Consider the following 25,546-nt stretch of genomic DNA (forward strand, 5'->3'; position numbering starts at 1 on the left):
GTTTGGTCGGTGGTAAAACATACTCCGCAATTTGTCGAGTATTGCATTGGGCGTCATTTCGATATACTCCGACTTTGAATGGAACCATTCTAACGCGCGTCCTTTCAGTCTCATGCCAATTAAAATTTTCGTCAGACCGTCGTTCAATTTATACGCGGCGCTCAGAAATTTCATCTGCTTCTCCCACATCCCGATGGTTTCAGCGTCACCATCAAAATAACTTAATAAATCCGCTACGGCATTGACGTTCACCCTCGCTGACCTCATGAGTGAATCATCTTCTTCACCAGGCAATCGTTGATTCGTGTTTGACGCTTCTCCATAAGTTCGGTTATTATCGGGCGCATTTCCATTTGACACGCCTGCACGCACGTCTGTTGTGCCGCTGCTCTGCATTAGGTGTAGCAGCTCAATCTCACGTCGCGCCAATGCAAGTTCTCGCTCAGCCAGTTCTTTTTCCCTTCGATAAATTTTTATTTCTCGTTGGTAAATTTGCGGTTTCCATCGATCGTTCAACCCCTCTCGTGATTGTCACGCTTCTTCGTTTCCGTGCGACGGTCCCCCGTGGGCACCATCGTCGTTCCCACTCGTCAGCTCCATCATCTCGTCGGTTCTCGCGCCCATTGTCTGCATCCATCCGCCACTCGGATCGTTATTCGTTAGGCGGCTTATAAGTTCGACTTTCGTTCCTACCGTGCTCAGTCCTCTTCGTTTTACAACTTTCTTGAGCGCGGCTACACTGCTGAATGTTTTCGGGTCGGAAATCGCTCGTCACTTCCCCTGCACCGCTCACTCAGAATGCCGTTCTCGTTGTATCACACTAGGGATGGGCGATGTTTGCCGATTAATCGAAATGATCGATAGTTTTTTTTCTAATAATCGATTAATCAGTTCGATATTTTCTTGATCGATGCATCGATGCATCGATTTTTTACGTCAGACATCGGCTGTGTCAGAAAGCACGCTATAAGCACTATTGCGTCATTCTATCTTTATCGCTCATTAACCCCGATCTACAACAGATGTAGTAAGCTTTAAGCCGTAAGAAATTGACCAATCACAGTCAAAGCGTAAAAGAATAATCGACTGTGATTAGTCAATTTTTTACGGCTTAAAGTTTACTACACCTATTGTAGATCGGGGCTAACACAATGCACTGATAGCACGCTCCTCAACAGCTATCGTTGCGTCAGACAGGTGTTTTTTAAAATTATTTTCGTTAAAAAGAGTTTACGCTACATATACATATAAACGGAAAGTGACGTCAAAGAAACTATAAATTACTGTGATGTTAATATTAGTAAATTAGATAAAAGCCTCTCGGTCTAGTTTGCTTTGTTGTATGTGTATACATAGATACAAGTTTCTCTCTGTTTGGTTATGTGTAACATTGACAATGAGTCAAGTACTTCCTAACAATGGTAAGCAATATTTTTATTACACAAAATTGTATATATATTTCTTTTCTCTCTTTCTCTCTTTTTCTCTTTCTGTTAATTATTAGATAGTATATATATATATATATGTACAACTTAGTTTGAAATTTTTGCAAGCTGCAGGAGTTGTTACCATCCATATCATATATCATCAATAAATTGTTAACAGATATTCAAGATACTGGAGGAGAAAGTGATGATATTTCATCTGAAAGTTCAAGAGATCAATCTCTTTCATGTAAACCACAGAAGATGCAGAATCTTTCCATCAAACAAACAAGTCTTGCTTGGAAACATTACACAAAATATAATAATACATCAGCAAAATGCTGCTTTTGTGATAAAATTATAAAACATAGTGGAAACACAACAAATTTAATGCAACATCTTTCAAGAAAGCATGAAATATTAGTATCACAAGCAAAGAAAAGAAAATGTGATTTTGAGCTTTTTAAAGAAAGTTCTAAATCGATTGATGAAACTCTTCAGGTTTTTAAAAGAAAAAAACCTCAGGTACGATTTAATTTATATGATTTAAAATGTAAAATATATAATTATATTGATATATTTTAAAAATAATTACAGAGCAACGAATCACGAATTGATTATGCTTTCAGCAAAATAAAATCCTTCGAAGGTTAGTGAAAAATTAAACAACATGTGTGTACATATAAATATAAAATAAAAGTTAAAAATATGTTTTCAGAGGGCGGACAGACTGCAGATAGAATAACATTGTCAATTATGTACATGATTGCTGTCGATAAGCTTCCACTCTCTACTGTTGAGGCGAAGGGATTCAAGACGCTCATGAAAACTATAGTTCCCTTGTATAATATTCCAAGTAGAAAGACTATTACGAACATAATGGAATCAAGGTATCAAATAATGAAAGAACAATTTAAGAAGAAAATTAAAGAAGCTCCATCGTATACTTTGACATGTGACAATTGGTCTGATGTTAGCAATCAGAGTTATCTTGGTGTCACAATTCATTATTTAGAAGCTGATTGCGAAATGAAAAATGGTTGTTTGGGAGTTTTACCATTAGATAAGAATCATACCAGTGATTACTTACATGACTCTTTATTAAAAGTGATGGAGGATTTTCACGTGGATTCAAACAAAATTATGGCTATTATTAGCGATAGTGCAGCGAATATTAGAAGCGCAGTTACTAAATTAGTTGGAAGTAATAAACAATTAGCTTGTTTTGCGCACATTCTATCCCATTTAGTGCCGAAAGCTTTACAGTCCATCCAATCTGCTATGGAAATTATAAGTAAAGTAAAAAAGATAGTGAGCCTTACCAGACACAGTATTGTCGCATCAGATGAATTAAAAAGATTACAAAAACGTGATGGGAAAACCGATGGAACGATATTGAAGTTTATCCAAGATGTTGAAACGCGATGGAACACAACTTACTACATGTTAGAGCGTTTTTTAACATTAGAGGATTATGTTTATCCAGTAATGTTAAAATGTACCAATATGCCAGATATGCTCTCAAGGACTGAAATTTCAGTTTTAAAGAATTTGGTAGCACTGATGAGGCCTGTTGCAAGTGTAATTACCGAGATAAGCGGAGAAAATTATCCCACTTGTAGTGTCATAATTCCAATTATCCACTGCATGACAGCAGCTATTACTGATTGCGTAATTACCACAGAAATTGGCATCGAGTTTCAAGAGAAATTGCTCAATCAGATCAATAAAAAATTTCAATATCTGGAATCGACTCGAATTCTAGCAATCTCGACAATTTTAGATCCTCGCTTCAAAAGGCTGCATTTCAAAAGCGCTTTAGCAGCTTCTCAAGCAATTCAAGACATAGACAGTCAGCTGAAAAAGATCTCAAATCATTCACATAAAAATATAGAAAAAGAAAACAATCAAGATGCTAATGATGAAAAAAGTTCTTCAAATTTGTGGCATTTTCACGATAATCTTGTGATGAAAAATAGAGAGATGACTGATACAGATGAAAGTTTGAGTCTGGAATTAAAGCAATATTTGCATCAACCGGTAATCAAACGTTCAGAAAATGCTTTCAACTACTGGAAATCACTAAAGCATGCATTTCCAACACTGTCTAAATTGGCATTGCAATATCTAAGTATTATTTCAACTTCAGTCCCATGCGAACGTTTATTTTCACACGCTGGAAATGTGAAAACTGATAATCGCAGTCGTCTTACTGGTGAGCATCTTAACATGTTATTATTTTTGAGCAGTCTGTCAAAAGAAGAATGGGGACTTGCATAAAACTACTGTAATTTTACTTGTCTGTTTTGTCTTTTATTTTTGCGTTTTATTTGTTTTACTTTCAAGAGATTTACCTTTTATTGGAAGACTGATCCTTTGTTGTATTTTTATTTTATTTTTATGAATGCATTATGAACTAGTTATGTAAGATGTTTGCATGATTGTGTAGATGATATGTATGCATAACTTTCAATTATAAACAGAACTTCCATCTTAAACTATTCCTTCATAAAAACCACTTTCTTTACTCATAGAATGCTATATCAATCTATCGTACAATATCTAAATTTATGTTTTGTTGTGAAAGCATGTATATTTTACATAATTAGTAATAATAATATAATGTTTGAAAATTATTTGTAGTGACAGCAACATCTACAAAGTGTACCGCATTTCGAAAATCTGACTAATGGGAAGTTTTTTTTAATAAAGAAAGAGAGAGAGAAAAAGGGAGAGAAAGAGAAATAAAATAAATTATATTTATTAATTTGCGTTATTCCTCTATAAAATCTACGATTTTTTAACTCTTTTAACCATTTCTACAATAAAAAAACTCCTTTTTAAAAATAACCGATTCATCGATATTTTTGTGAATAATCGATTAATCAACATCGATATATTCAAACATCGAATAATTTAGCATCGATCTTTTTTTTACACATCGCCCATCCCTATATCACACGTCGAATTACACTCGATGACGATCGCGTCGTCCTCGCGTCGCACCAATGTATTCGTAATCGTTATATAATCGTTCTATCTTCGTTAAGAGCCTACGTCGTAATAATATTCGCACCGTCCTTCGTAATAGTACTCGTTTCGTGACACGCGTACGTCGTATTCGATTGTTGAGATTTTCGAATCGTTTTCTTTTCCGTTGGTCCGTCCCTCACTCGCACCGCTTCGCACGTAGTCTATCCCGGCTGAGCCCCCAAAATTGTAGAGTTCCTTAATGCCTCTATTTATTTTATTTCTTTTATTTTTTAAAACGGAAGGTTTTAAGGGTTTCCGAAATCGGGAAAAGACCGGGTTACAAAGCGATACACTGGAGAAAACGTAAAAAAGATTTACTTCAGAACAACTGACACAATTAAAGTATAAAAGCGTTCGTGATAATAGTCTCTTGAATATATGTATGTCTTCGGTTGCCGAAAACGACCGGTGTTAACGACGATTAGAGAACAACTCTCTCAACGCTTACTCCGACACGAAAAACATCACGGAGCACAGCTGACTGTTCGTTCGATAGTATTTACATCTTCGCATTCGCATTGTATTACATTCGTCGAGAGCGTTACGCGTTAATTTCCTACAGTACTGAAAATCTACAATGTATGTAACGTAAACTGTAGATTTTAGCACTGGCAGTGAATTTCTGAACACCAATATTTGGAGATGTAGCAGCGTCAAGTTTTTTTTGCATTTTTAAATAAATATTTTTTTTTTATTATATATACAACAGCTTTTTTTTTAGATATATACGACAGGTTTTTTTGAAAGGTTCTAAATATGTACGACAATTTTGTTGACAGATAAAGCAATACTGTTTTGTTTTGGTTAATATATACGACAGCTTTATGTACAAGAGTTTTATAGAAGAGTTTTATAGAAATAGTTAATAACTTTTTTCATAGTTCTTTAGTCCCTTGGCGCCATTTCTGATATCATATTTTTTTGTAGTTTTATTATATATACAACAGCTTTTTTTTAGATATATACGACAGGTTCTTTGGAAAGGTTCTAAATATGTACAATTTTTTGACAGGTAAAGCAATACTGTTTTGTTTTGGTTGTGACAAGAGCGTGTACTTGGCGCCTTTTTTTACCTTTTTTTAAAAAGGTAATTTTTTGATAAATATCATTTCTTTTTGTTTAGTAATATACAGGGTGTTCCATTATAAAACATCCACGCAAATTACTCCGAAGATAAGGGTGATAGCAAAAAATGACCTTAACAAACGTTGTAGGATTAAAAAGGGGCCAACTGAGGGTGACCTTGACTTTGACCTCGCAGTTGATTTTCAAGGTCATTTGAAGGTCAGAGTAATTTTTTTAAACAAAAACCCCTATTTTTGATTCCAAAATCTAATAGCTGGTGTCAAGAGCTTTTCAAAACACTATAATAAAGTTATTTTTTATTAAGTACTTTTCGAGTTATGAGGCTTGTAAATTACAGTATTTTGACATAAAATACAAAATATCTTGTAAAACATTCAATTTTTGGGAATCATACCTTAATACTTTTATGCATAAAATAATGAGACAAATCAATTGATATAAAGAAAACACATAGTTGCTTTCAAGAATAAATATGTAATTTGCAACATGCAACTGCATACTTTTTTTTAAAACCAATGTGTTTTCTTTATACCAATTGATTCGTCTTATTATTTTATGCATAAAAGTATTAAGGTAAAATTCCCAAAAATTGAATGTTTTACAAGATATTTTGAATTTTATGTCAAAATACTGTAATTTACAAGCCTCATAACTCGAAAAGTACTTAATGAAAAATAACTTCATTATAGTGTTTTGAAAAGCTCTTGACACCAGCTATTAGATTTTGGAATCAAAAATAGAGGTTTTTATTTTAAAAAATTACTCTGACCTTCAAATGACCTTGAAAATCAACTGCGAGGTCAAAGTCAAGGTCACCCTTAGTTGGCCCCTTTTTAATCCTACAACGTTTGTTAAGGTCATTTTTTGCTATCACCCTTATCTTCGGAGTAATTTGCGTGGATATTTTATAATGGGACACCCTGTATATATATATATTTAGTATACATAGAACAGAAATATTAAACTTTAAGCTATTTAATTTTATTTATTTTAGACAAATCATACACTAAAGTCTCTAAACAATTGTCACATAAGGCATAGTGATAATTGGTATGATTGTATAAATTTTAATTTTACCATACATCAAAAAGCACATGATTCGAGACTTTAGTGTATGATTTGTCTAAAATAAATAAAATTAAATATCAAAGTTTAATATTTCTGTTCGAAAAGGTTATGTAAAAATATCAAATCGTAAGCGCGCACCGCGCGGCTTTTCAGCGCCATCAACGCACCTAACGTCAGAAATCGGAAATTTGACATTTTAGCTGGACATTTTATCTTATTATATTCAACATTTCGACTTTGAACTATTATAACTTTTTTTCTACAGCACCTACAGTAAAAACAAGCATACTTTTCTTATATAATTTGGGTATGCGCTACTATCGATTGAGCATATTATCAACTCAATCGGCCCAGCCGTTATTGAGTCCGATAATCTCGGTTCGTCTCAACTCTCGGGCTCGCGTATAAAGAGAGACACGGTCGGTCTTGCGCCTGCGTTGCGCGCTGCGCGTGACCTTGGCGCGAGACACTACCGTGTCTCTTGATAAAAAAGTTATATAAATAGTTAAATAAATTATGCGCTAATTATGCCCTCACTAAATCTACATAGAAAAAATTTTGCGCTTTTTTAGTATAGCAAAAAAAAATTTTTTTGTGAGAGGAAGCTGAGTGGACAGTCAATGAGCTTCCCTATCCATTAATAACACATATTTAACTATTAGTACTTTTACTGAGAGGCAAACCATTAATATTCACTAACAATATTATCTTATTAAAAAATTTCCCTGTCAGCGAACGCAACTTCTTGACTGCATTTGCTAATTCAAGGTGCGAGTACAAGCCTGGTTCGACGACTTTGAAGGTCTGCCTAGGTGAAGTCAATAGCGATCTGGGATCACTGGATAAATATGAAAATCCTGAAGAGGCTTTCTAAGGTTCTTTCTAAGGTTTTCAGCAATAGTAACAGTTTCCTTGTAGTATTGTTTTGGTACATGACAAGTCACTATTAATGAACGCAGGTTAATTTTTTTTTTTTTTTTTTTTTATTGAAAGCCAATATGGCTAGCAAGTAATTGAACCAGTCAAAGTAGACCATTTTACAATATAGTTGTCAAAGAGATAACGACGTTGAAGTTGCATGGCTTTACAGTTAAGGCCACGCAGGTTAATTAAAAATCTATTTTCCAGCACCACTATTAGCCGTTGTAATATCTATATCAGTAGATTTGTAATCAGGAACAGCGTCATCATAATCATGATAAAATGCATCATCTAGACCAGCGCTCGGAATTAGTTGCACATTTTGAGCCGATTCAGGAGACGACGCCTCCTGTTCCCCCACTACCGCCCGGCCGCTGGCGGCCGAGCCGCCGATAGCTCTAACGCAGGAGCGTTTTATATAAGAAATAGGCTGGGTTGTTGAGGCACCTCTCAGAAAATAGTAATATTTTCTTTGCTACATAAATAATGTTTATTTTCATTAATAGTTAAATATATATATATTATGTATTAATGAAAATAAACATTATTTATGTAGTGAAGAAAATGGTACGATTTCCTGAGAGATGCCTAAACAATCCAGCCTATTTCTAATATAAAACGCTCCTGAGTCAGAGCTATCGGCGGCTCGGCCGCCAGCGGCCTGGCGGTAGTGGGGGAACAGGAGACGTCGTTTCCTGAATCGACCCGAAATGTGCAACTAATTCCGAGCGCTGATCTAGACAATGTTCTACATGTGTTCACTCCCAATCTGATGTTGACGCAACAGAGTTGCGTGAAGTATATTCGGAATCAAAGGAGAAATCGTAAATATTTTTATTTACCAATTCAAGACACCTATTCATACTACGAGAAACATTTTTATAAAAATTGGAATTGATACACTTACGTTTTAGCATGTTTCTGCGGGATCTAATTTATAAATGTAATTTTGATAAATGTTAATAAAAATTAACTATGTATTTTTTATTTATATTTCTGTAATTATTAAATATAAATTTAAGTATATAAATATTATTTAAGTATAATAATGTTCAGTGACTATAATCTTGAAAGTAATACACAAATTTCTCTGTTTTACGTACAGCAAATTTATTAAATATATGTACCTATTTAAATGCTGCATTATACACTTATATAATCCAATATTACATAATTGAAAAAAATAATGTTTGTTATAATTCTTTCTTTATTTTTTCTAAAGAGATAACTGACGATTCATGTTAAGTAACGACTATGTAGCATTGGGTGCCCAGTTTTTTTATTTGTTTATCGCCATACTGTGTTTATGGTATCAGAAGACGCAAAAGTGTCTCCGGCCAAGTTCAAAAAACGACACTACTAAGTCAGGAAAAGAGTCTCTGGCAAAGTTCAGAAAATGACACTACTAAGTCTCTTATCCTGCGCGCACAAAGTCGACTTTTCGGGGGTTTGTAGCAACTAAAATATAAAAAATTTTATAAAAACACATAGTATATCCTTAAAGGCGGCACGACTAATTTGAGCCAAAAAAAAATTAAAATTGGTCCGGCCAACCGGAGATACAAGCGGTCAAAAAATGATGTTGGTAATGCAAAAATTAAGAAACGTCGTCTCCTTATTTTTCTCCTGTGTCCGCAGGGGCGGATGAAGAATATACGGGGCCCAGGGTATTATCATTATCATTAAAATTTACGGGAATTTCTTGCACCAGGTGCCAAGAGTCGACGATTTCGACTTCTCCGAGTTGCGCTACGGGAATTCCTCGCACCAGGTGTCAAAGGTCGACGAATTCGACTTTCACGAGTTGCGCTACAGGAATTTTTTGCAGTAGATGCAAAGGGTCGACGAATTCGACTTCCCCGAGTTGCGCTACGGGAATTCCTCGCACCAGGTCTCAAAGGTCGACGAATTCAACTTTTGCGAGTTGCGCTACGTGCATTTCTTGCACCAGGTGCCAAGGGTCAATGAATTCGACTTCCCCAAGTTGCACTACGAAAATTTCGCAAACATGAAAAAGAGAGAGAGAGACAGATATGACATATTTTGATATAAAATCTAAAATTTCTTAAAATATTTAGTTATCGATAATCTTACCGTAATATTTTTATGCGCAAAATAATAAAACGAATCAATACGTGTAAAAAAACCCATTATTATTTTGAAGAAAAAATATGTAATTTACAATGTACTTTTTTTAACAATTATGCGTTTTCTTTATACCACTTCTCATTATTCTAACCATAAAAGTATTACGGTAAGATTATCCATAACTTAATATTTTCAGAGATATTTTAATTTAAATTTTATATCAAATATTAAATATGTCAGATTAAGATATAAAATAACTCGAAGAGTATTAAAAAGAACTTCTGCAAAGTATGAAAAAGAAAATTATATCCTTTATCTTGTTAATATTTTATTAACAAATAAACTGCCACGTAATAGAATTTTATTAGTATTAATGAACGAAGAATACATCGACGTCGACATTGATCCAGTCGCAAAGCTTATAATGTAAAATAATTTAGTTAATAATAAAATAATTTAGTTATGTTATTAAGTTAATATAAATGTTACATTCGAAATGTAGAAAAATAATTGAAAAATAATTTAAATTTTGTCATATAATTAATTTTGTACATTTCTGTACATTTTTATATTAACTTAATTACATATTAACTAAACTATTTTACATTATAACACGTCTTGTGTTTTATATAGCATTTCAGTCATGTAAAACAGATGTTTTATTTGTAATATTAGAAAATAACTAATTACATAAGTCTTGCGTTTGATATCACAGTTACGTTATGTGAAACACAATAAATGTTCTTTTGAATGTTCTAACTTAATTATTTTATGTTCATATGTCGCTGATTTGATATCATAGTTTATATAAGTGTTACATCCGAAATGTACAACAATAATTAAAAAATAATTTCAATTCTGTTACATAATTAATTTTGTACATTTATATTAACTTAATTACATATTAACTAAAATATTTCACATTATAACACAAGTATAGTGTTTCATATCATACTTATGTCCTGTGAAACAGATGTTTTATTGGTAATATTAAAAAATAACTAATAACTTAAATATTGCGTTTGATATCACAATTACGCTAGGTGAAACATAATAAGTGTCATTTCGAATGTTCTAACTAAATTATTTTATGTTTAACATGTCTTTGATATCATATCATAGTTTTTTTTGCATATTTTATAAAAATTTTAACATAACCGTGATATGAAGCAAAGATATTTCATATCAGCTATCCATAACTTCATATCAATGGAGCAGTTAAATCGAAGACATGTTACAACTAAAAATAGTTTAGTTTGAATATTTGAAATAAAACATCTGTTTCATAGAATGTAAGTGTGATATAAGACAAAATTACTTGTGTTAGAATGTAAAATAATTTAGTTAATATATAACTGACTTAATATAAATGTTACATTCAAAATGTGCAAAAATAATTGTAAAATAATTTTAATTCTGTCACATAATTAATTTTGTACATTTATAAAAAAGTAGGCGATATAGCACAAAAATTCATAAATGATAAGGTCTGTCCAAATTTCAAAAAAGACACTCCAATATGTTTATATTTTAATAATTATCTAAATTTTTAATATATCACCAACATGAAAAGTAACTGATATATTATTCAAGGTAAAAATTCAAAATAAACATATATAAAATATATATAAAATGTATAAATAAAACTGATCAAAATTTGATTTAAAAAAATATAATTAAAATAACAAAATATTTATTAAAAAATACAAAAAAAAACTTGGCGCTGCTAATGGGCTTTGCCCCTCTCCTTTAATCACCTCCCCCCCACCCCCAGCGCAACCCTTTGTAACATTCTCCTTCATCTCCGTCGAGGAATCCCTCCGCCCCTCCAACCCTCTTTACACCTTAAAGTATTATGAAACAATGAAAATGAGTAATAATGTAATAATTAGAATGATTAATTGACATCATGTAATTAATTGACATTATGTAGGTTAACATGTTGTTCGGTGTGGCAGCGTCAAGTTTTTTGTATTTTTTAATAAATATTTTGTTATTTTAATTAAATTTTTTAAAATCAAATTTTGATCAGTTTTATTTATACATTTTATATATACTTTATATATGTTTATTTTGAATTTGCACCTTGAATAATATATCAGTTACTTTTCATGTTGGTGATATATTAAAAATTTAGATAATTATTAAAATATAAACATATTTGAGTGTCTTTTTTGAAACTTGGCCAGACCTTATCATTTATGAATTTTTGTGCTATACTGTATATGCTTGAAAACCACGTGGCATAGTAAGCATTCCTAGAACATACTATGTATATTCATAGAAACAATCCATGTGAATATTCCACGTACATTCTATGTGAATATTTATAGAACATTGAGAATATTCCATGGACACTCAAGGAACATTTCATACAAATATTCACTAGACATACCGTGTGAATGTTTATGGAATATTTAGAACATTCCAGGAAAGGTCAAGGAGCATCTACGCAAATATTTCTGTGAAAGAACGTTCGAATCATATACGAACATTCATGGAATTCAGTGCTTTGTGGAATTCTTCTTGCTCAGCCGAAGTCAATAGATAATAGCCGGACACTTCAAAGTTTCTATTGCTTGCCACACGTAAACATATAATGGAAATATTATAATATTTCTACATATATTTTACTTTGACTAACAAGTAATTATAATTATAATATTGTCGTAGTTTACAAACATTTGTCAAGATATGCATGCATACATTTGTGTTATCACTCGTCTTTTACAATACTTTTTTTATTTCCACTCCGAGCGAAAAGACAAATAAGATCATATAATCATATCAGTTTATATCGTTACAATAATTGCTTGTATCGTGTTACGTCTGTTATCTGTCGTTTTTTCTTGCTATATTTTAGATTAATGGTAATTAATTAAGAATGGCGCAATCGTTGAGAACCGCATCAAAAAAATTTTTTTTAATAATTGTAAAATAATGAGAATTTCTTTGCTCAATGACCTGGAGGTTTACTGTGTTGGTATTGAGTATGACTTTGAAGATATGGTTTCAACTACCGTTTAAAAGTTTTCAAGAGAAACGTTTTATAGAATTAATTTATTATAATATGATCTAGAAGATAGTTTGTCAATTATTGTACTGAAGATGACCACACCCGAATGGTCGAAACGTCTATTTTATTGTTAATGTGATATAAAGTAATAAACTGAGCATGCCTAACTAGCTCTAGCTCTGTAGCTTGTTTGTAACGATTTATTTAGAATAAAAATTTATTATAATTATTATCAATAATAAATGCATATTCAGCAGACCCTCGTATAACACGGATTCGTATAGCACGATTTTTATAGAAAATTGTGACAGTGCTCTTATACCACGGTAAAACAGATTCGTAGAACACGGAAAATAAGTTTACATTTTCACATTCGAATTTCTCCGTATAAAAACTACATCTTTAATATTTATTTTACATTCTTTATAATGAGCCCTTACATCTTTTATAAATTTTTTAAAAGATTTTTTTAAATATATATCCAACGACAGCTTTTTTGAAAGGTTAATATATATGACAGCTGATATCATATTTTTTTGTAGAAAATATATATAATAGCTTTTTTTGAAAATTTTAATATACACAAGAGAATTTTTTTTTAAAAAGGTTTTAATATACAGGGTGTCCGGTAATTGCTGAATCACCTTTCGGGTGTAAATAGAGCGGGTTAAACCGAGACGAGTCCTCTACTATTTTACGATTTTCACAATAATTAATGAGGAATTAGTTTAAAAATATGTGCCAATTCGCGCGAGTTTAAGCGGCAAGAAGAGACCCGTGGCGATACAGCCCACTGTCATTTGGTTACTAGGCGCGTGATGAAGCGTTAGGAAGAGCGCTCTACAAATGTCAACGGCAACATACGAGCGGTGCGTAACGCTAGATCCTTGCATCCTAGCGACACGTAACAGTGGGCTGTCTCTTCTCGCCGCGCGCTTAGACTCGCGCAAATTAGCCGATCTTCTTTAATTAATTTCTCATTAATTATTGCAAAAATCGCAAAACGGTAGAGAACTTTTCTACTCGGTTTAACCCGCTCTACCTACAGCCGAGAGGTGATTCAGCAATTACCGGACACCCTGTATACGATAGCTTTTTTTATAAGGTTTAATATGTACGACAGACAACTTTTTTTGATAATTAATGACGCGGAACTGTTCGCAAAAAATCCGTTATTTTTATTCTTCGCTTTTAGGTGTCCTTGGCTGTTACAAGGAAGGCCGGGCAAAAGAAATAAGACGTAAAACATGGAAGGACGACGGCGATGATCGAGATGTCCTCGGCGCTTCATAAAGTTATCTGTGTATGTGTTATGGACTGGTATTTAGGAATTTAAAATTAAAATATATGTAAATCATCGCGGGCATATTTTAAAACAAGTAAATTATGCTGGCCGTGTATTGCGTTCCTGTAGTAAAATACCAACAATGGCTCGGATAGAGGCTGAGACTGATAGTAAAAGTTTCTCGCATAACAGCACGTTTGTCGACTAGAAAAATATGATTATAACGATCATAAATTATTTCATCCATTTATGTGTATCCTTTATTCACTGTATTCCGCGTACGCTATTATATTGTATTGCCCCCAAAATTTAAACTATTATGAATTTCTGAATTACAAGAGTTACTAAATATCGGGGAACAAATATTCCGATTTAACTTCTGTAAATGTATCTGTAAATGTTTCTGACAGAATACACACTCGTCTTCTCTTCTCTACTGATATTTCCGTACAACAATTCCACTAACAATTGTTTGATTTCGATTGTTTGACATTTCTCTCTCTCTCTCTCTCTCTCTCTCTCGCTCTCTCCCCCCTCCTCTCTCCCTTTCTAGTCTTGGATTTTAATATGTCTCACAAGGAAACGTTCACGAAGGAAGTGTCCCTTCCCGATTTGATTCTCCTTGAAATATGTTGTAAAACATACAATTTGAGGAGACACATATTTTTTTATAGCGGCCCTAACTCAAATTTAAGGGGTGAAACACTCTTTTGAAAAAAAACGTTTTTTTTCTTTGTGTGTAACTATCGCCAAAACTGTAGGAGATATAAAAAAATGTTTCAAATAGAAGTTGTATGGCTTGTAATGGGCTTTACAACTGTGTAGTTGGATTTTCAAAAAATGTAATTTTTTAAAATTTATTTCTACCCCTTGTTATTATTTTTTCGAATTTCAAAATTTTTGTTATGACAAAAGTTGTAGCATTTTTTACGCTGAATTCAACCATATATGATTTAATTATGTTCCGAAATCGTATCTTTCAAAAATAAATCATCAGTATCACATTATATGCGTCGCGCTGCATGACGCATCGCTTATACCGCACTTGTGTTGCGCAATAGTCGTTAAATAAATATAAAAATAACATGTTATCACATATTTGAGGAAGAAAAGTTAACTAAAATTGTTGCTAAAGCATCCCTTCCACATTACATCTTTATAGATAATCGCTGCATTTCGTGCGCAGCGCGTTGTCATATACAAGTTAGCTATCAGCGCATATTACACTTTGACGTTTTGCTTGTAGTGACCACGGGAAAATAATTTATGAAACAAAAACAGTGAATGAATTAATCTATTCAACATATATCTACCCTGACTCTTCTTTCTTGGCCCGACTTGACTGACAATGAAATAAAATATAAAATTTTGTATAGTTTACTCTTTTTCAATAATTTTAATATACTGCGATTCTACATACTATTACATTCCACTAAATTACTACGATACTTTTAAACTATAAGGTATATAAAATGTATATTATAAGTATAATTATAATTTATATAATAAGCTTATATATATGTATATATATGTATGTATATACATATATATATATATATATATATATATATATATATATATATATATATATACACTCACCTGAAAAAAAAGCGGTACACTGAAAATGTGGGAAAAATTCATCAAATTTCAACTGACGATAACTTCGTAAATAATAAAGATAGAAAGTTCTATAAAATATGGAAATGAAGCTAAAAATCTCTACTTTAAGAATTAATTTATTTCAATGTTGCAAAATAAATTTATTGAAAATGGCGGATGACAAAGCGCGAGCATGCAAAATTGAAAAATAATGGTTCGAGTTTGCGACGGTGCACGGTATAAACAAAAAATTGTAGCTTATTGGGATCAAAAGCGTACAAAAGTACAGAGTCTCCTCTTTAAAATGCTTTTTTATGCATCTCGATACGATGATTTTTCGCCGAGAGATTCGCATTTGAAGAAAAAGGCAGATTCTTACTTCAAATGCGAATCTCTCAGCGAAAAATCATCGTATCGAGATGCATAAAAAAGCATTTTAAAGAGGAGACTCTGTACTTTCGTACGCTTTTGATCCCAATAAGCTACAATTTTTTGTTTATACCGTGCACCGTCGCAAACTCGAACCATTATTTTTCAATCAATTGTTTTGCATCCGAAGGAGATGTCTGCAGATCTTTTGTGATTTCTCCGCCCTGACTTTTTGTTTATGCTCGACCGCACATTGCGAGAAGAGTGCTTGATTTCTCTTGATCTTTTTCTTTCGAGACGCGTTACTTATTCGTACGACTTCGTCAAAGTAAACAATAATTAATCTTTTCGCATTGAAATTATTGGTCAATTATGGCGACGATAAGTCCTGAAAAAGCTGCTCAAGTTGTAGCGTTAATTGAAGATGGGAGAAGTCGAAGGTACGTTGCTGAGGCACTTGATTTATCAGTGTCAACCGTGCAACGTGCTTATGCTAGGTACTTGGAGACTAATTCTGTCCAAAGAAGACCTGGTTCGGGACGTCCTCGTTGTACGAATGAAAACGATGACCGATTTATTGTTTTAAATTCATTAAGAGACAGACATCGAACGGCTGTTCAAATTCGAAACAATTTAAGAGATGTCCGCGAATGTAATGTATCCGTTGACACTATTCGAAACAGATTAGCGGAACACGGTCTTTTTCCGCGCAGGCCAGCAAATGTACCTTCGCTTATGCGTCGCCATCGCGTAACTCGATTCAATTTTGCTGTCGAGCATGCAGGCTGGACATATGCAGAATGGAGTACCGTTCTTTTTAGCGACGAATCTCGTTTTTGTCTGTATTCTTCAGACGGACGAGAACGAGTATACCGTCGCGTTGGAGAACGATTTGCAGACTGTACTGTAAGTGAGAGGCCTAGAAGTAAGAATCTGCCTTTTTCTTCAAATGCGAATCTCTCGGCGAAAAATCATCGTATCGTGATGCATAAAAAAGCATTTTAAAGAGGAGACTCTGTACTTTCGTACGCTTTTGATCCCAATAAGCTACAATTTTTTGTTTATACCGTGCACCGTCGCAAACTCGAACCATTATTTTTCAATTTTGCATGCTCGCGCTTTGTCATCCGCCATTTTCAATAAATTTATTTTGCAACATTGAAATAAATTGATTCTTAAAGTAGAGATTTTTAGCTTTATTTCCATATTTTATAGAACTTTCTATCTTTATTATTTACGAAGTTATCGTCAGTTGAAATTTGATGAATTTTTCCCACATTTTCAGTGTACCGCTTTTTTTTTCGGGTGAGTGTATATATACAGGGTGTCTGGCAATAATCGCCCCACCGGTCATATACAGGTAGAGGAGGTCAAATCGAGTAGAAAAGTCCTTTATCATTTTTTAATTTTCATAATAAGTACTGAGTAATTAACGAAAAAAGATCGACGAATCCGCGCGAGTAAAGCGCGCGCGGTGAGGACATCGCACTGTTATGCGATCACTAGGCGCGCGATGAAGCGTTGGGAGGAGCGCTCTACAAATGACAATGGCAACATACGAGCGGCGCGTAACGCTAGATCCTTGTGTCCTAGTGATCGCGTAGCAGTGGGACGTCCTTCTCACCGCGCGCGCTTTACTCGCGCGGATTCGCCGATCTTTTTTCGTTAATTACTCAGTACTTATTATGAAAATTAAAAAATGGTAAAGGACTTTTCTACTCGATTTGACCTCCTTTACCTGTATATGACCGGTGGGGCGATTATTGCCAGACACCCTGTATATTAGAGATCATTAAATATGCGGCAACATTGTGATTATAAAATTTTATAAGTATCTATAATAAAAATTATGCCCCAATGTCTCGTCCGGATGGATATATAAAACTATGTAGTCGTGCCCCTGCACGCGCCCAGACAACAGAGTTCAAAAAACCGGGCTATATAAAACAAAAATTGGCTATGCGCGCGGTTCGTCTTTTCCTCACTGCTTGCGCTGCGCGCGCCCTCCACTTCATTGTGTTCTGTTCGTTCACCCAGACAACGTGTACTTTTTTCTTCACCTTCCTTTTTCAAGTATTTTTTGACTTCTTCTTCGCTATGCCAAAACATAAGGCAAAAAAAAAATATTCGCGACATTCACGCGAGAAAAGATCCCGGGATTCGTACGATCGAGGGCGAGATATTCACAAATTCTCGCGTTCCCGATCGCGCGTTCACTCGCCGGCCCATGGATCAAGATATCGACGGCGTCAGGCTCACTCTTCGGCGGATTCAAGATCCTCGAGGGACACATCCATCGGAAGATCGAGGTCGAGAGACGGGCTCTACGAGATGCTCGATCATATTCGAGCGCTCGTTTCCAGTAGAGAGGGTAATCATAACCTAAATTTTCGTCGAACCAAGGAGGTTAGATCGCCTTTGCACGACGCCACGCAGGTAGAGGAGGATTCGGCCTCAGTCTTGGTCGACTCTCTGACCTCACCTCAGAGCATTAAAGGACCGACGGTCATAATAAATGACCGGGGCGTTGTACCAGGTATGTCCTCTTGTTGACCCAGACGATTCTCTATTCCTGGCAAAGAGAGGACGTAACCGACGGTTACCTTTTGCTCTATTTTTTCTTTTTTAGTGGTGGCGGAGGTCAGAGATGAGGATGTGCCGTCCGCCCACAGCGGGTCCTTCATCGCTCCTCCTACCGTTGAGAGCGCAGAACCCCCCCTCTTGACTATCGACTCTGAGGCGCAGACCCTGGCCAAAGAACTATTCGGTGAGGTTAACGCACCAACGATACCCTCTACCTGGAACCAAACGGTTCTGAATTCGATCCAGTCCGACTCCCGCACAGGTCTGAGTCAGGATATTCGCGCCCATCTTTTATCAAAATACGAGGTAAAAGAGGCGCTAGCGAACTTGATTCCACCAAGGCTTAACAAGAAATTGGCCGCTGTACTGACCCCATCTGTTGTCAAGCGAGACGAATATCAGTTCCTGGCACAAACACAAGTCAGTGCTTGCCTTAATGCTTTTGGTTCAGGAGTATCCATCCTGCTACAACCTGAGATAGCGGAGGGTCTCAACAGTGCCTTACGATCAGCTCTGACGTTCTTTTCGGAGGGAATTCATTTGCTCGCTGACAATCAGTATCGACTTTCATTAGCGAGGAAGGCCTTTACCAAACCCTCCTTAAATATTATTGGAAAAAATGCAGCCGACTCAGCAATCATCGACGATTTCCTTTTCGGGCAGAATTTCGCTGAGACGCTCAAAGCCGCTCAGGCTTGCGAGAAAACAGGGCGCGAGGTATCAAAATCTCTACCTCAGATGGGAAAGAAATCATTACAACCCGTTCGCCAGTATTCACAACAGCGAAAGCAGCCTTACAATTCAAAAGCACGCCAATCGGGAAACCAGAGGACTCCTGCTCGCTCATATGCGGCTCGCCGGACAGGAGATCGCCTTCCCAAGAGCCGCTCCTATCGAGCCCAGTCTCGATCTCGGGCAGGTCGCCGCCCCTAAACGAGGTAAAGTCAGCGGGTCGTTTGAGAAAATTTTACACTCAATGGGCAGATCTTACTACAGATTGTTTGGTGCGGGAAGCGATACAAGGTTACCGTATTCCCTTTATCTTGCCGCCCCCTGCGAGGTTCTCCCTCGCCGAGCCAAAATTTTCTCCAGCGGATGCGACACTTTGCGACAGAGAGATAGAACGTTTACGAAGCAAGGGAGCCGTTGCCCCAGTAGAACCTCACGTGTTTCAATTCTTATCACCATTTTTTCTTATCGATAAATCGTCAGGCGGAAAACGCTTTATTTTAAATCTACGGGATTTAAACAAATATATTGTACCTCCTCATTTCAAATTAGAGGATTGGCGAACAGTCATTCGTCTCATGCTCCCAGGTTTTCACATGGCTACCCTTGACCTCGAGGACGCTTATCTTTTAGTCCCAATATACGAGAATCATCGAAGGTTTTTACGTTTTCAGTGGCGTAACGTGACGTATGAATTTTCAGCATTGCCGTTCGGACTCTCCACGGCCCCATATATTTTCACGAAGATCCTTCGACCGGTGGTCACTTTTCTTCGTAATCAGGGCTACCAATCGGTTGTGTACCTCGATGACTTCCTCCTTTTGGGATCCTCCGCAGATGAGTGCAGAGCTAATATACTTGCATCTGTGAATCTTCTACAATCCTTGGGCTTCGTAATAAACTTTTCAAAATTTTATTTAGATCCATCACCTAGATGTAAATACCTAGGTTTTATCTTCAATTCCATTAAGCAATCTTTGTCAATTCCTGACACTCGTCGAGAGAATTTATTACATTTAACAATACATTTGGCACAAAAATCTAGATGTCGCATTCGAGAAATGGCTAGCTTTATCGGATCACTCATCTCCGTTTGTCCAGCAGTCTAGTACGGACTTCTTTACACTAGAGCGTTTGAAAGAGAAAAATTTTTAGCGCTTCGCAGAAATAACGCGGATTATTCCACATTTATGGATATTCCCCCCGAACTTCAGATAGATTTTTCTTGGTGGATCAATATATTTTCTGACTCAAATCAATCCAACAAAATTCGCTCGAACAATTTTGTTAGGGAAATCTTCTCCGATGCCTCTTTAAACGGTTGGGGCGCAACTTGTGGAGACTTACGCACACATGGATGGTGGTCCGAGTCGGATCAAGTCCATCACATAAACGCCTTGGAGCTTAAAGCAGCTTTTCACGGCCTGCGATGTTTCGCGGCCGACCTTCGCGACTGCGACATTTTACTCCGCGTTGATAACACAACGGCCCTAGCCTACATTAACAAATTTGGTTCTATCCAATTCCCCCACCTTTCAGCTATCGCCAAGGAAATTTGGCAATGGTGTGAGGACCGGAATATATTTATTTTTGCCTCCTATATAGCTTCCATTGAAAATTCTATCGCGGATACGGAATCTCGAATCGCGGATCCTGATACAGAGTGGTCTCTCTCTGAGGGAGCTTTTCAGGAGGTGCTCAAGACTTTCGGGCCTTTTAATGTGGATCTATTTGCATCTTTAATCAACAATAAGTGCGATTCTTACGTATCCTGGTTCCCGGATCCGGGTTCGATCGCCGTAGACGCCTTTACTCTCTCATGGAGAGACTTCTCCTTTTATGCTTTTCCACCTTTTATTCTTCTGCCACGAGTCTTAAGGAAGATAGTGGAGGATGAAGCAACGGGTACTGTAATAGTACCGTGGTGGCCCTCACAGGCTTGGTTTCCGTTATTCCGCCGCTTATTACTAGCGGAACCTCTAATTTTGTCACCTAGTCATTCTCTGCTCTCTTCTCCTTTTAGGACCCAACATCCATCGTGGAGAACGTTTTCCCTGGGGGTCGGGAAATTATCCGGGAGGCCTTTAAGGAACGTTTAGTACCACCGGGGGCAATTCCAGCTTTACTAGCCTCCTTATCTGAAGCAACAATTAAACAATACTCCTACCCTCTGCGGATCTGGTGGAATTTCTGCCAACGTCACCAAACGCCTCTCTTTTCTCCGTCGGTGTCGCAAATGCTGGAGTTTTTGGCTCACGAGCTGCCTCACATCTCCTCCTTTTCCAGTTTGAATACTATGAGATCAGCAGTCTCGTTGATTTCCAACAATGAGATCGGTAACCATCCTATGGTTAGAAGATTCTGCAAGGGCGTTGCGGTGCTCAAGCCGCCTCGTCCGCGGTATGACTACGTTTGGGACCCGGCACCAGTACTATCGAAACTTGCCTTGATCTACCCATACGAATCTCTCTCATTGGAGATTATCACCAAGAAACTGGCTCTTCTCATCGCCTTAGGCTCGGGCCATCGAGCTCAAACCTTCGCCTCAATAAGACTTTCTCAAGTCTCCCTCAAGGAGAAGCTAATTATTCGTATTCCCGACCGTATTAAAACTTCAGCGCCGGAACGTTACCAACCACTTCTCTGCTTTGCACGTTTTCAGGATCATGACAATCTCTGCATAGTTCTGCTGATGGAACACTACATTGACAGAACTAGAGGATTACGTTCACCATCGTGTGACTCGCTTTTCATCTCTTATCGCAAACCGTTTAAGGCGGTATCCTCCCAAACTATCTCCCGCTGGATTAAACAGATACTAGAGGAATGTGGCGTCAACACCGCCGTGTTTTCGGCACATAGTACTAGACACGCTGCGACGTCGCGTGCAGCGGATAAAGGTGTCACCCTTGACATTATCAAGCGGGCCGCAGGTTGGACCGGGGAGTCACGAGTCTTCGCCAATTTTTACAACAGACCGATTGTCAATCCCGAGGATTTTAGCAATACGGTTCTTTCACAATAACAGCTTTTTTCTCAGGCCTACTACCATTCGTTACGTTTCTTTGGCCTTTTCGACTTACATATACATATAAATATATATATATATATATATACACTCTCTTAATATTAATCTTATCAATTCCATATACTTGTATATTTACATTCTCTTTTTATTTAGTAAGATACTTTATATAGCCTCGATTCTATGCGTATAATCTCTCTAATGTAATCTTTATAATCCATTATAAGTTCATGGCTTTAGATATCTTTCATTTTGTCAGTCTACATTTCTCAAAGTTATGTCTTCTCCCCAGGTCCTCTTCTGGGCAAATCACTTAGATTTGAACATCTACATAGTTTTATATATCCATCCGGACGAGACATTGGGGCATAATTGTGAGATTGAACGAACTTACCTAGTGAAGTTCGATCTAGATTATGCCCCTTGTCTCGTCCGGATGGAGCCTCCCTCCCGGGCCTTTTTTAGCCATTCCCTCCCTGGAGTTAGTGATTTGCCCTCCCTTTATTTGAACGAATGAAGTGGAGGGCGCGCGCAGCGCAAGCAGTGAGGAAAAGACGAACCGCGCGCATAGCCAATTTTTGTTTTATTTAGCGCGGTTTTTTGAACTCTGTTGTCTGGGCGCGTGCAGGGGCACGACTACATAGTTTTATATATCCATCCGGACGAGACAAGGGGCATAATCTAGATCGAACTTCACTAGGTAAGTTCGTTCAATCTCACAATTAAGTATAATAAATATAATAAGTATATAAGTATAATAATAAAATTTTTATAAATATCTATATTAATAAAAATACATATATGTTGTATTAATCTGTTAATATAAAGAAATTTATTTGCGTTAAATTAATTAATAATTTTTTTATATTAACAGATTAATACAACATATATGTATTTTTATTATTATAGATATTTATAAAAATTTTATTATTATACTTATATACTTATTATATTTATTATACTTAATTTTTATTATAGATACTTATAAAATTTTATAATCACAATGTTGCCGCATATTTAATGATCTCTAATATATACCCCATCATATTTGTTTTAAAGAATTATTTTAAGATTTCAACAGAAACATTTCAATAATATTTTATTAGCAAATATTTGAAAATTGTTAACACTTTGTAAATTTTATTATATAAATATTCACATTTGCAATGTTGAAACATATATTACAATTTCATTATTTAAGTTTGTATCATAATAAATTTGTGTATGATGCTTTTTATATTATCTTAGAATTGTACTTACATTTGAATTTCAGTTACAATTTCTTGACAATTTTTGAGGTTTTCACAATTAAATATAAAAAATAAATTTCTTTATATTATTTTCTTGTAAATAATGCATATAAACAGTAAATATTATTTTAAAAATAATTTTTAAATATGTACTATTTTTTCTTTTATTTTACTACTTTACAAATAATGTTTTTTGTGTATATCCCCAAATTATATTTTATTTTCATTGATATTACAGTCTAAATACGAATACAAAGCAATTTGTATCACAAATGCATCTGTTGCAGCGATATTTAACATTATAAACGTTAAATATCTAGCGCTATAATTTGCAATATATGTAATTTATAGCGCCTTTCTAATTTACTTTTCAATTTTTATTACGCAATTTCCAGTGCTATCAATATTTTACAAAATAAAAGTATTTTTTCGATAAAAACTCAAAGCATTTCTATATTAAAGGAGCGAGAGATAAAACACTAAAGCGTGCGAGAGAGACAGCTACTGTTCGACGATGAGATCATCATTGCCTCTCTTGCCGCTCACCCCGCTCAGCATGTGCCCCTCTTGCCGCGCGTCCCTCTTTGCGCGTGAGGTAACCTTCTCTCTATAAATCTTGGTCTATCCCCGCCACCTTTCCGTCTCTTAGCGCTCTCACCGCTTTCTTAATCTCCTCCTTGTCTAACTCGTCCTCCTCCTCCCCTCCTTTTTTTGCCCCCTCCTCTTTTTCCCTCTGACCACCCTCCCTTCTACACCCCCTAGTGTCCCCATAAAATGCTCCTTCCATTTCCCTATCTCTATCTTCTCATTCACTCTCCTCTTCTTCCTCTTCTCCCTATTTACAATCTCCCATACTTCCTTTTCTCTTCTCGCTTCTTCCGCTTGTTTTTCCCATTTTCGGTTCTCTTCCTCCTTTTTCCTCTCACACATTCTCCCGTATTCCCTCTTCTCTCTTTTGTACTTCTCTCCATCCCCCCTCTCCTCCTCCACTCCCTTAGTTCCTTCCTTACCTTTTTCTTTTCCTGGACACATTCCTCATCCCACCACCCTCTTCTCCTCTCTTCCGCTCTCCCCAGCTCTTCCTCCGTCTCCTTCAGCGCTTCTTTTATCCTGCTCTCCAGATTATCTCATTCCTCTCCTATCTCCTTCCCTCCTATTTGTATCCGTTCCATTTTTTCCGTAAATCTCTTCCTCCCTTTTCTGTCCCAAATCCCCCTTCTACCCCCGCCCTTATCCCTCTTCTTCGCTCTCCTCTCCTCTCCTCCTCTTATCCATAACTCCACCGGGTGGTGATCCGAGTCCACTCTGTCTCCTATTCTCATCTCTATCCTGTCCCTTATCTTTCCCTCCTCTATTACATAATCTATTACTGTGTTTCCCTTCCCCCCTGTGAACGTGTACTCTCCCTCTTCGTCTCCTCTTAAGCTCCCGTTAAAAATTTCCCACCCTTTTCCTTCTATATACTCCACCAACTTCCTTCCCTCCCCATTTATCTTCTTGTCCTTTGATCGCCTTTTTCTCATCTCTTTCTCCTCCTCTTCTTCCTCCCCCCTTACCCCTCCCCTTTCCCTTCCTGTTCTAGCATTAAAATCCCCCCCTATTATCTTCCTTATTCCCCCTTCTCTCTCAATAATCCATTTCTCTATTCCCTGCAACGTCCTCTCCACTCCTCCTTCCCCCACGTATACCTCTATTATTTTCCATTTTTCCCGCCCAGTATTTACTCTTTCTACTATCATTCCTTCCCTCTCCACCTCTATCCTGGACCCCTTTTCCCACAGCTCCTTTTTTATCCCCATCACTAGGTATTCCCCCTATTCCTCTCCCTTTAAAAAATAAAAATATTTAATTAAAAAATAAAAAAAAATTAAAAGAAAAAATTTAATCAAAATAAAAAGATAAAAGATAACATAAATATCATTTTTATTAAAAAAAAAAAAAAAAAAAACTTGGCTCTAGAGCCAATTTTAATTTTTTGTTTTTTTATTTATGTATTTATTTTTTTATAATATATATAGTATATACATATAGTATAATATATGTAAAATATGGTAAAATATAATATGTAAT

The 25,546-nt window shown here is 35.9% G+C and overlaps 2 protein-coding genes across 3 annotated transcripts; both read left to right on the plus strand.

Annotated features, from left to right (window-relative positions):
* The first annotated feature begins 533 nt into the window (after positions 1-533).
* Positions 534-15,296, plus strand: LOC105680059 (E3 SUMO-protein ligase ZBED1-like). Of its 2 annotated transcripts, none has more exons than XM_067347016.1 (5): positions 534-1,421; positions 1,606-1,949; positions 2,022-2,073; positions 2,143-3,639; positions 13,832-15,296. In XM_067347016.1, exons 1-5 carry the CDS (start codon positions 1,343-1,345, stop codon positions 13,927-13,929), a joined length of 2,070 nt encoding a protein of 689 aa, XP_067203117.1. In that variant the 5' UTR covers positions 534-1,342; the 3' UTR covers positions 13,930-15,296. The 2 variants fall into 2 exon arrangements, with proteins under 2 accessions (XP_067203117.1, XP_012235913.2); XM_012380490.2 differs by lacking the exon at positions 13,832-15,296 and adding an exon at positions 4,068-5,418 and having other exon boundaries at positions 990-1,421.
* A 2,481-nt stretch (positions 15,297-17,777) lies between these two features.
* On the plus strand, positions 17,778-23,577 carry LOC136997407 (uncharacterized). The gene is made up of 7 exons (XM_067348130.1): positions 17,778-18,440; positions 18,519-19,029; positions 19,136-19,410; positions 19,469-20,137; positions 20,247-20,292; positions 20,493-21,111; positions 21,225-23,577. The coding sequence occupies exons 1-7, from the start codon at positions 17,849-17,851 to the stop codon at positions 22,224-22,226; spliced, it is 3,714 nt and encodes a 1,237-aa protein (XP_067204231.1). The 5' UTR covers positions 17,778-17,848; the 3' UTR covers positions 22,227-23,577.
* Positions 23,578-25,546: the final 1,969 nt, after the last annotated feature.

The sequence above is a fragment of the Linepithema humile genome, chromosome 1 (genome assembly GCF_040581485.1).
Source record: "Linepithema humile isolate Giens D197 chromosome 1, Lhum_UNIL_v1.0, whole genome shotgun sequence".
In the NCBI taxonomy this organism is placed as follows: Eukaryota; Metazoa; Arthropoda; class Insecta; order Hymenoptera; family Formicidae; genus Linepithema; species Linepithema humile.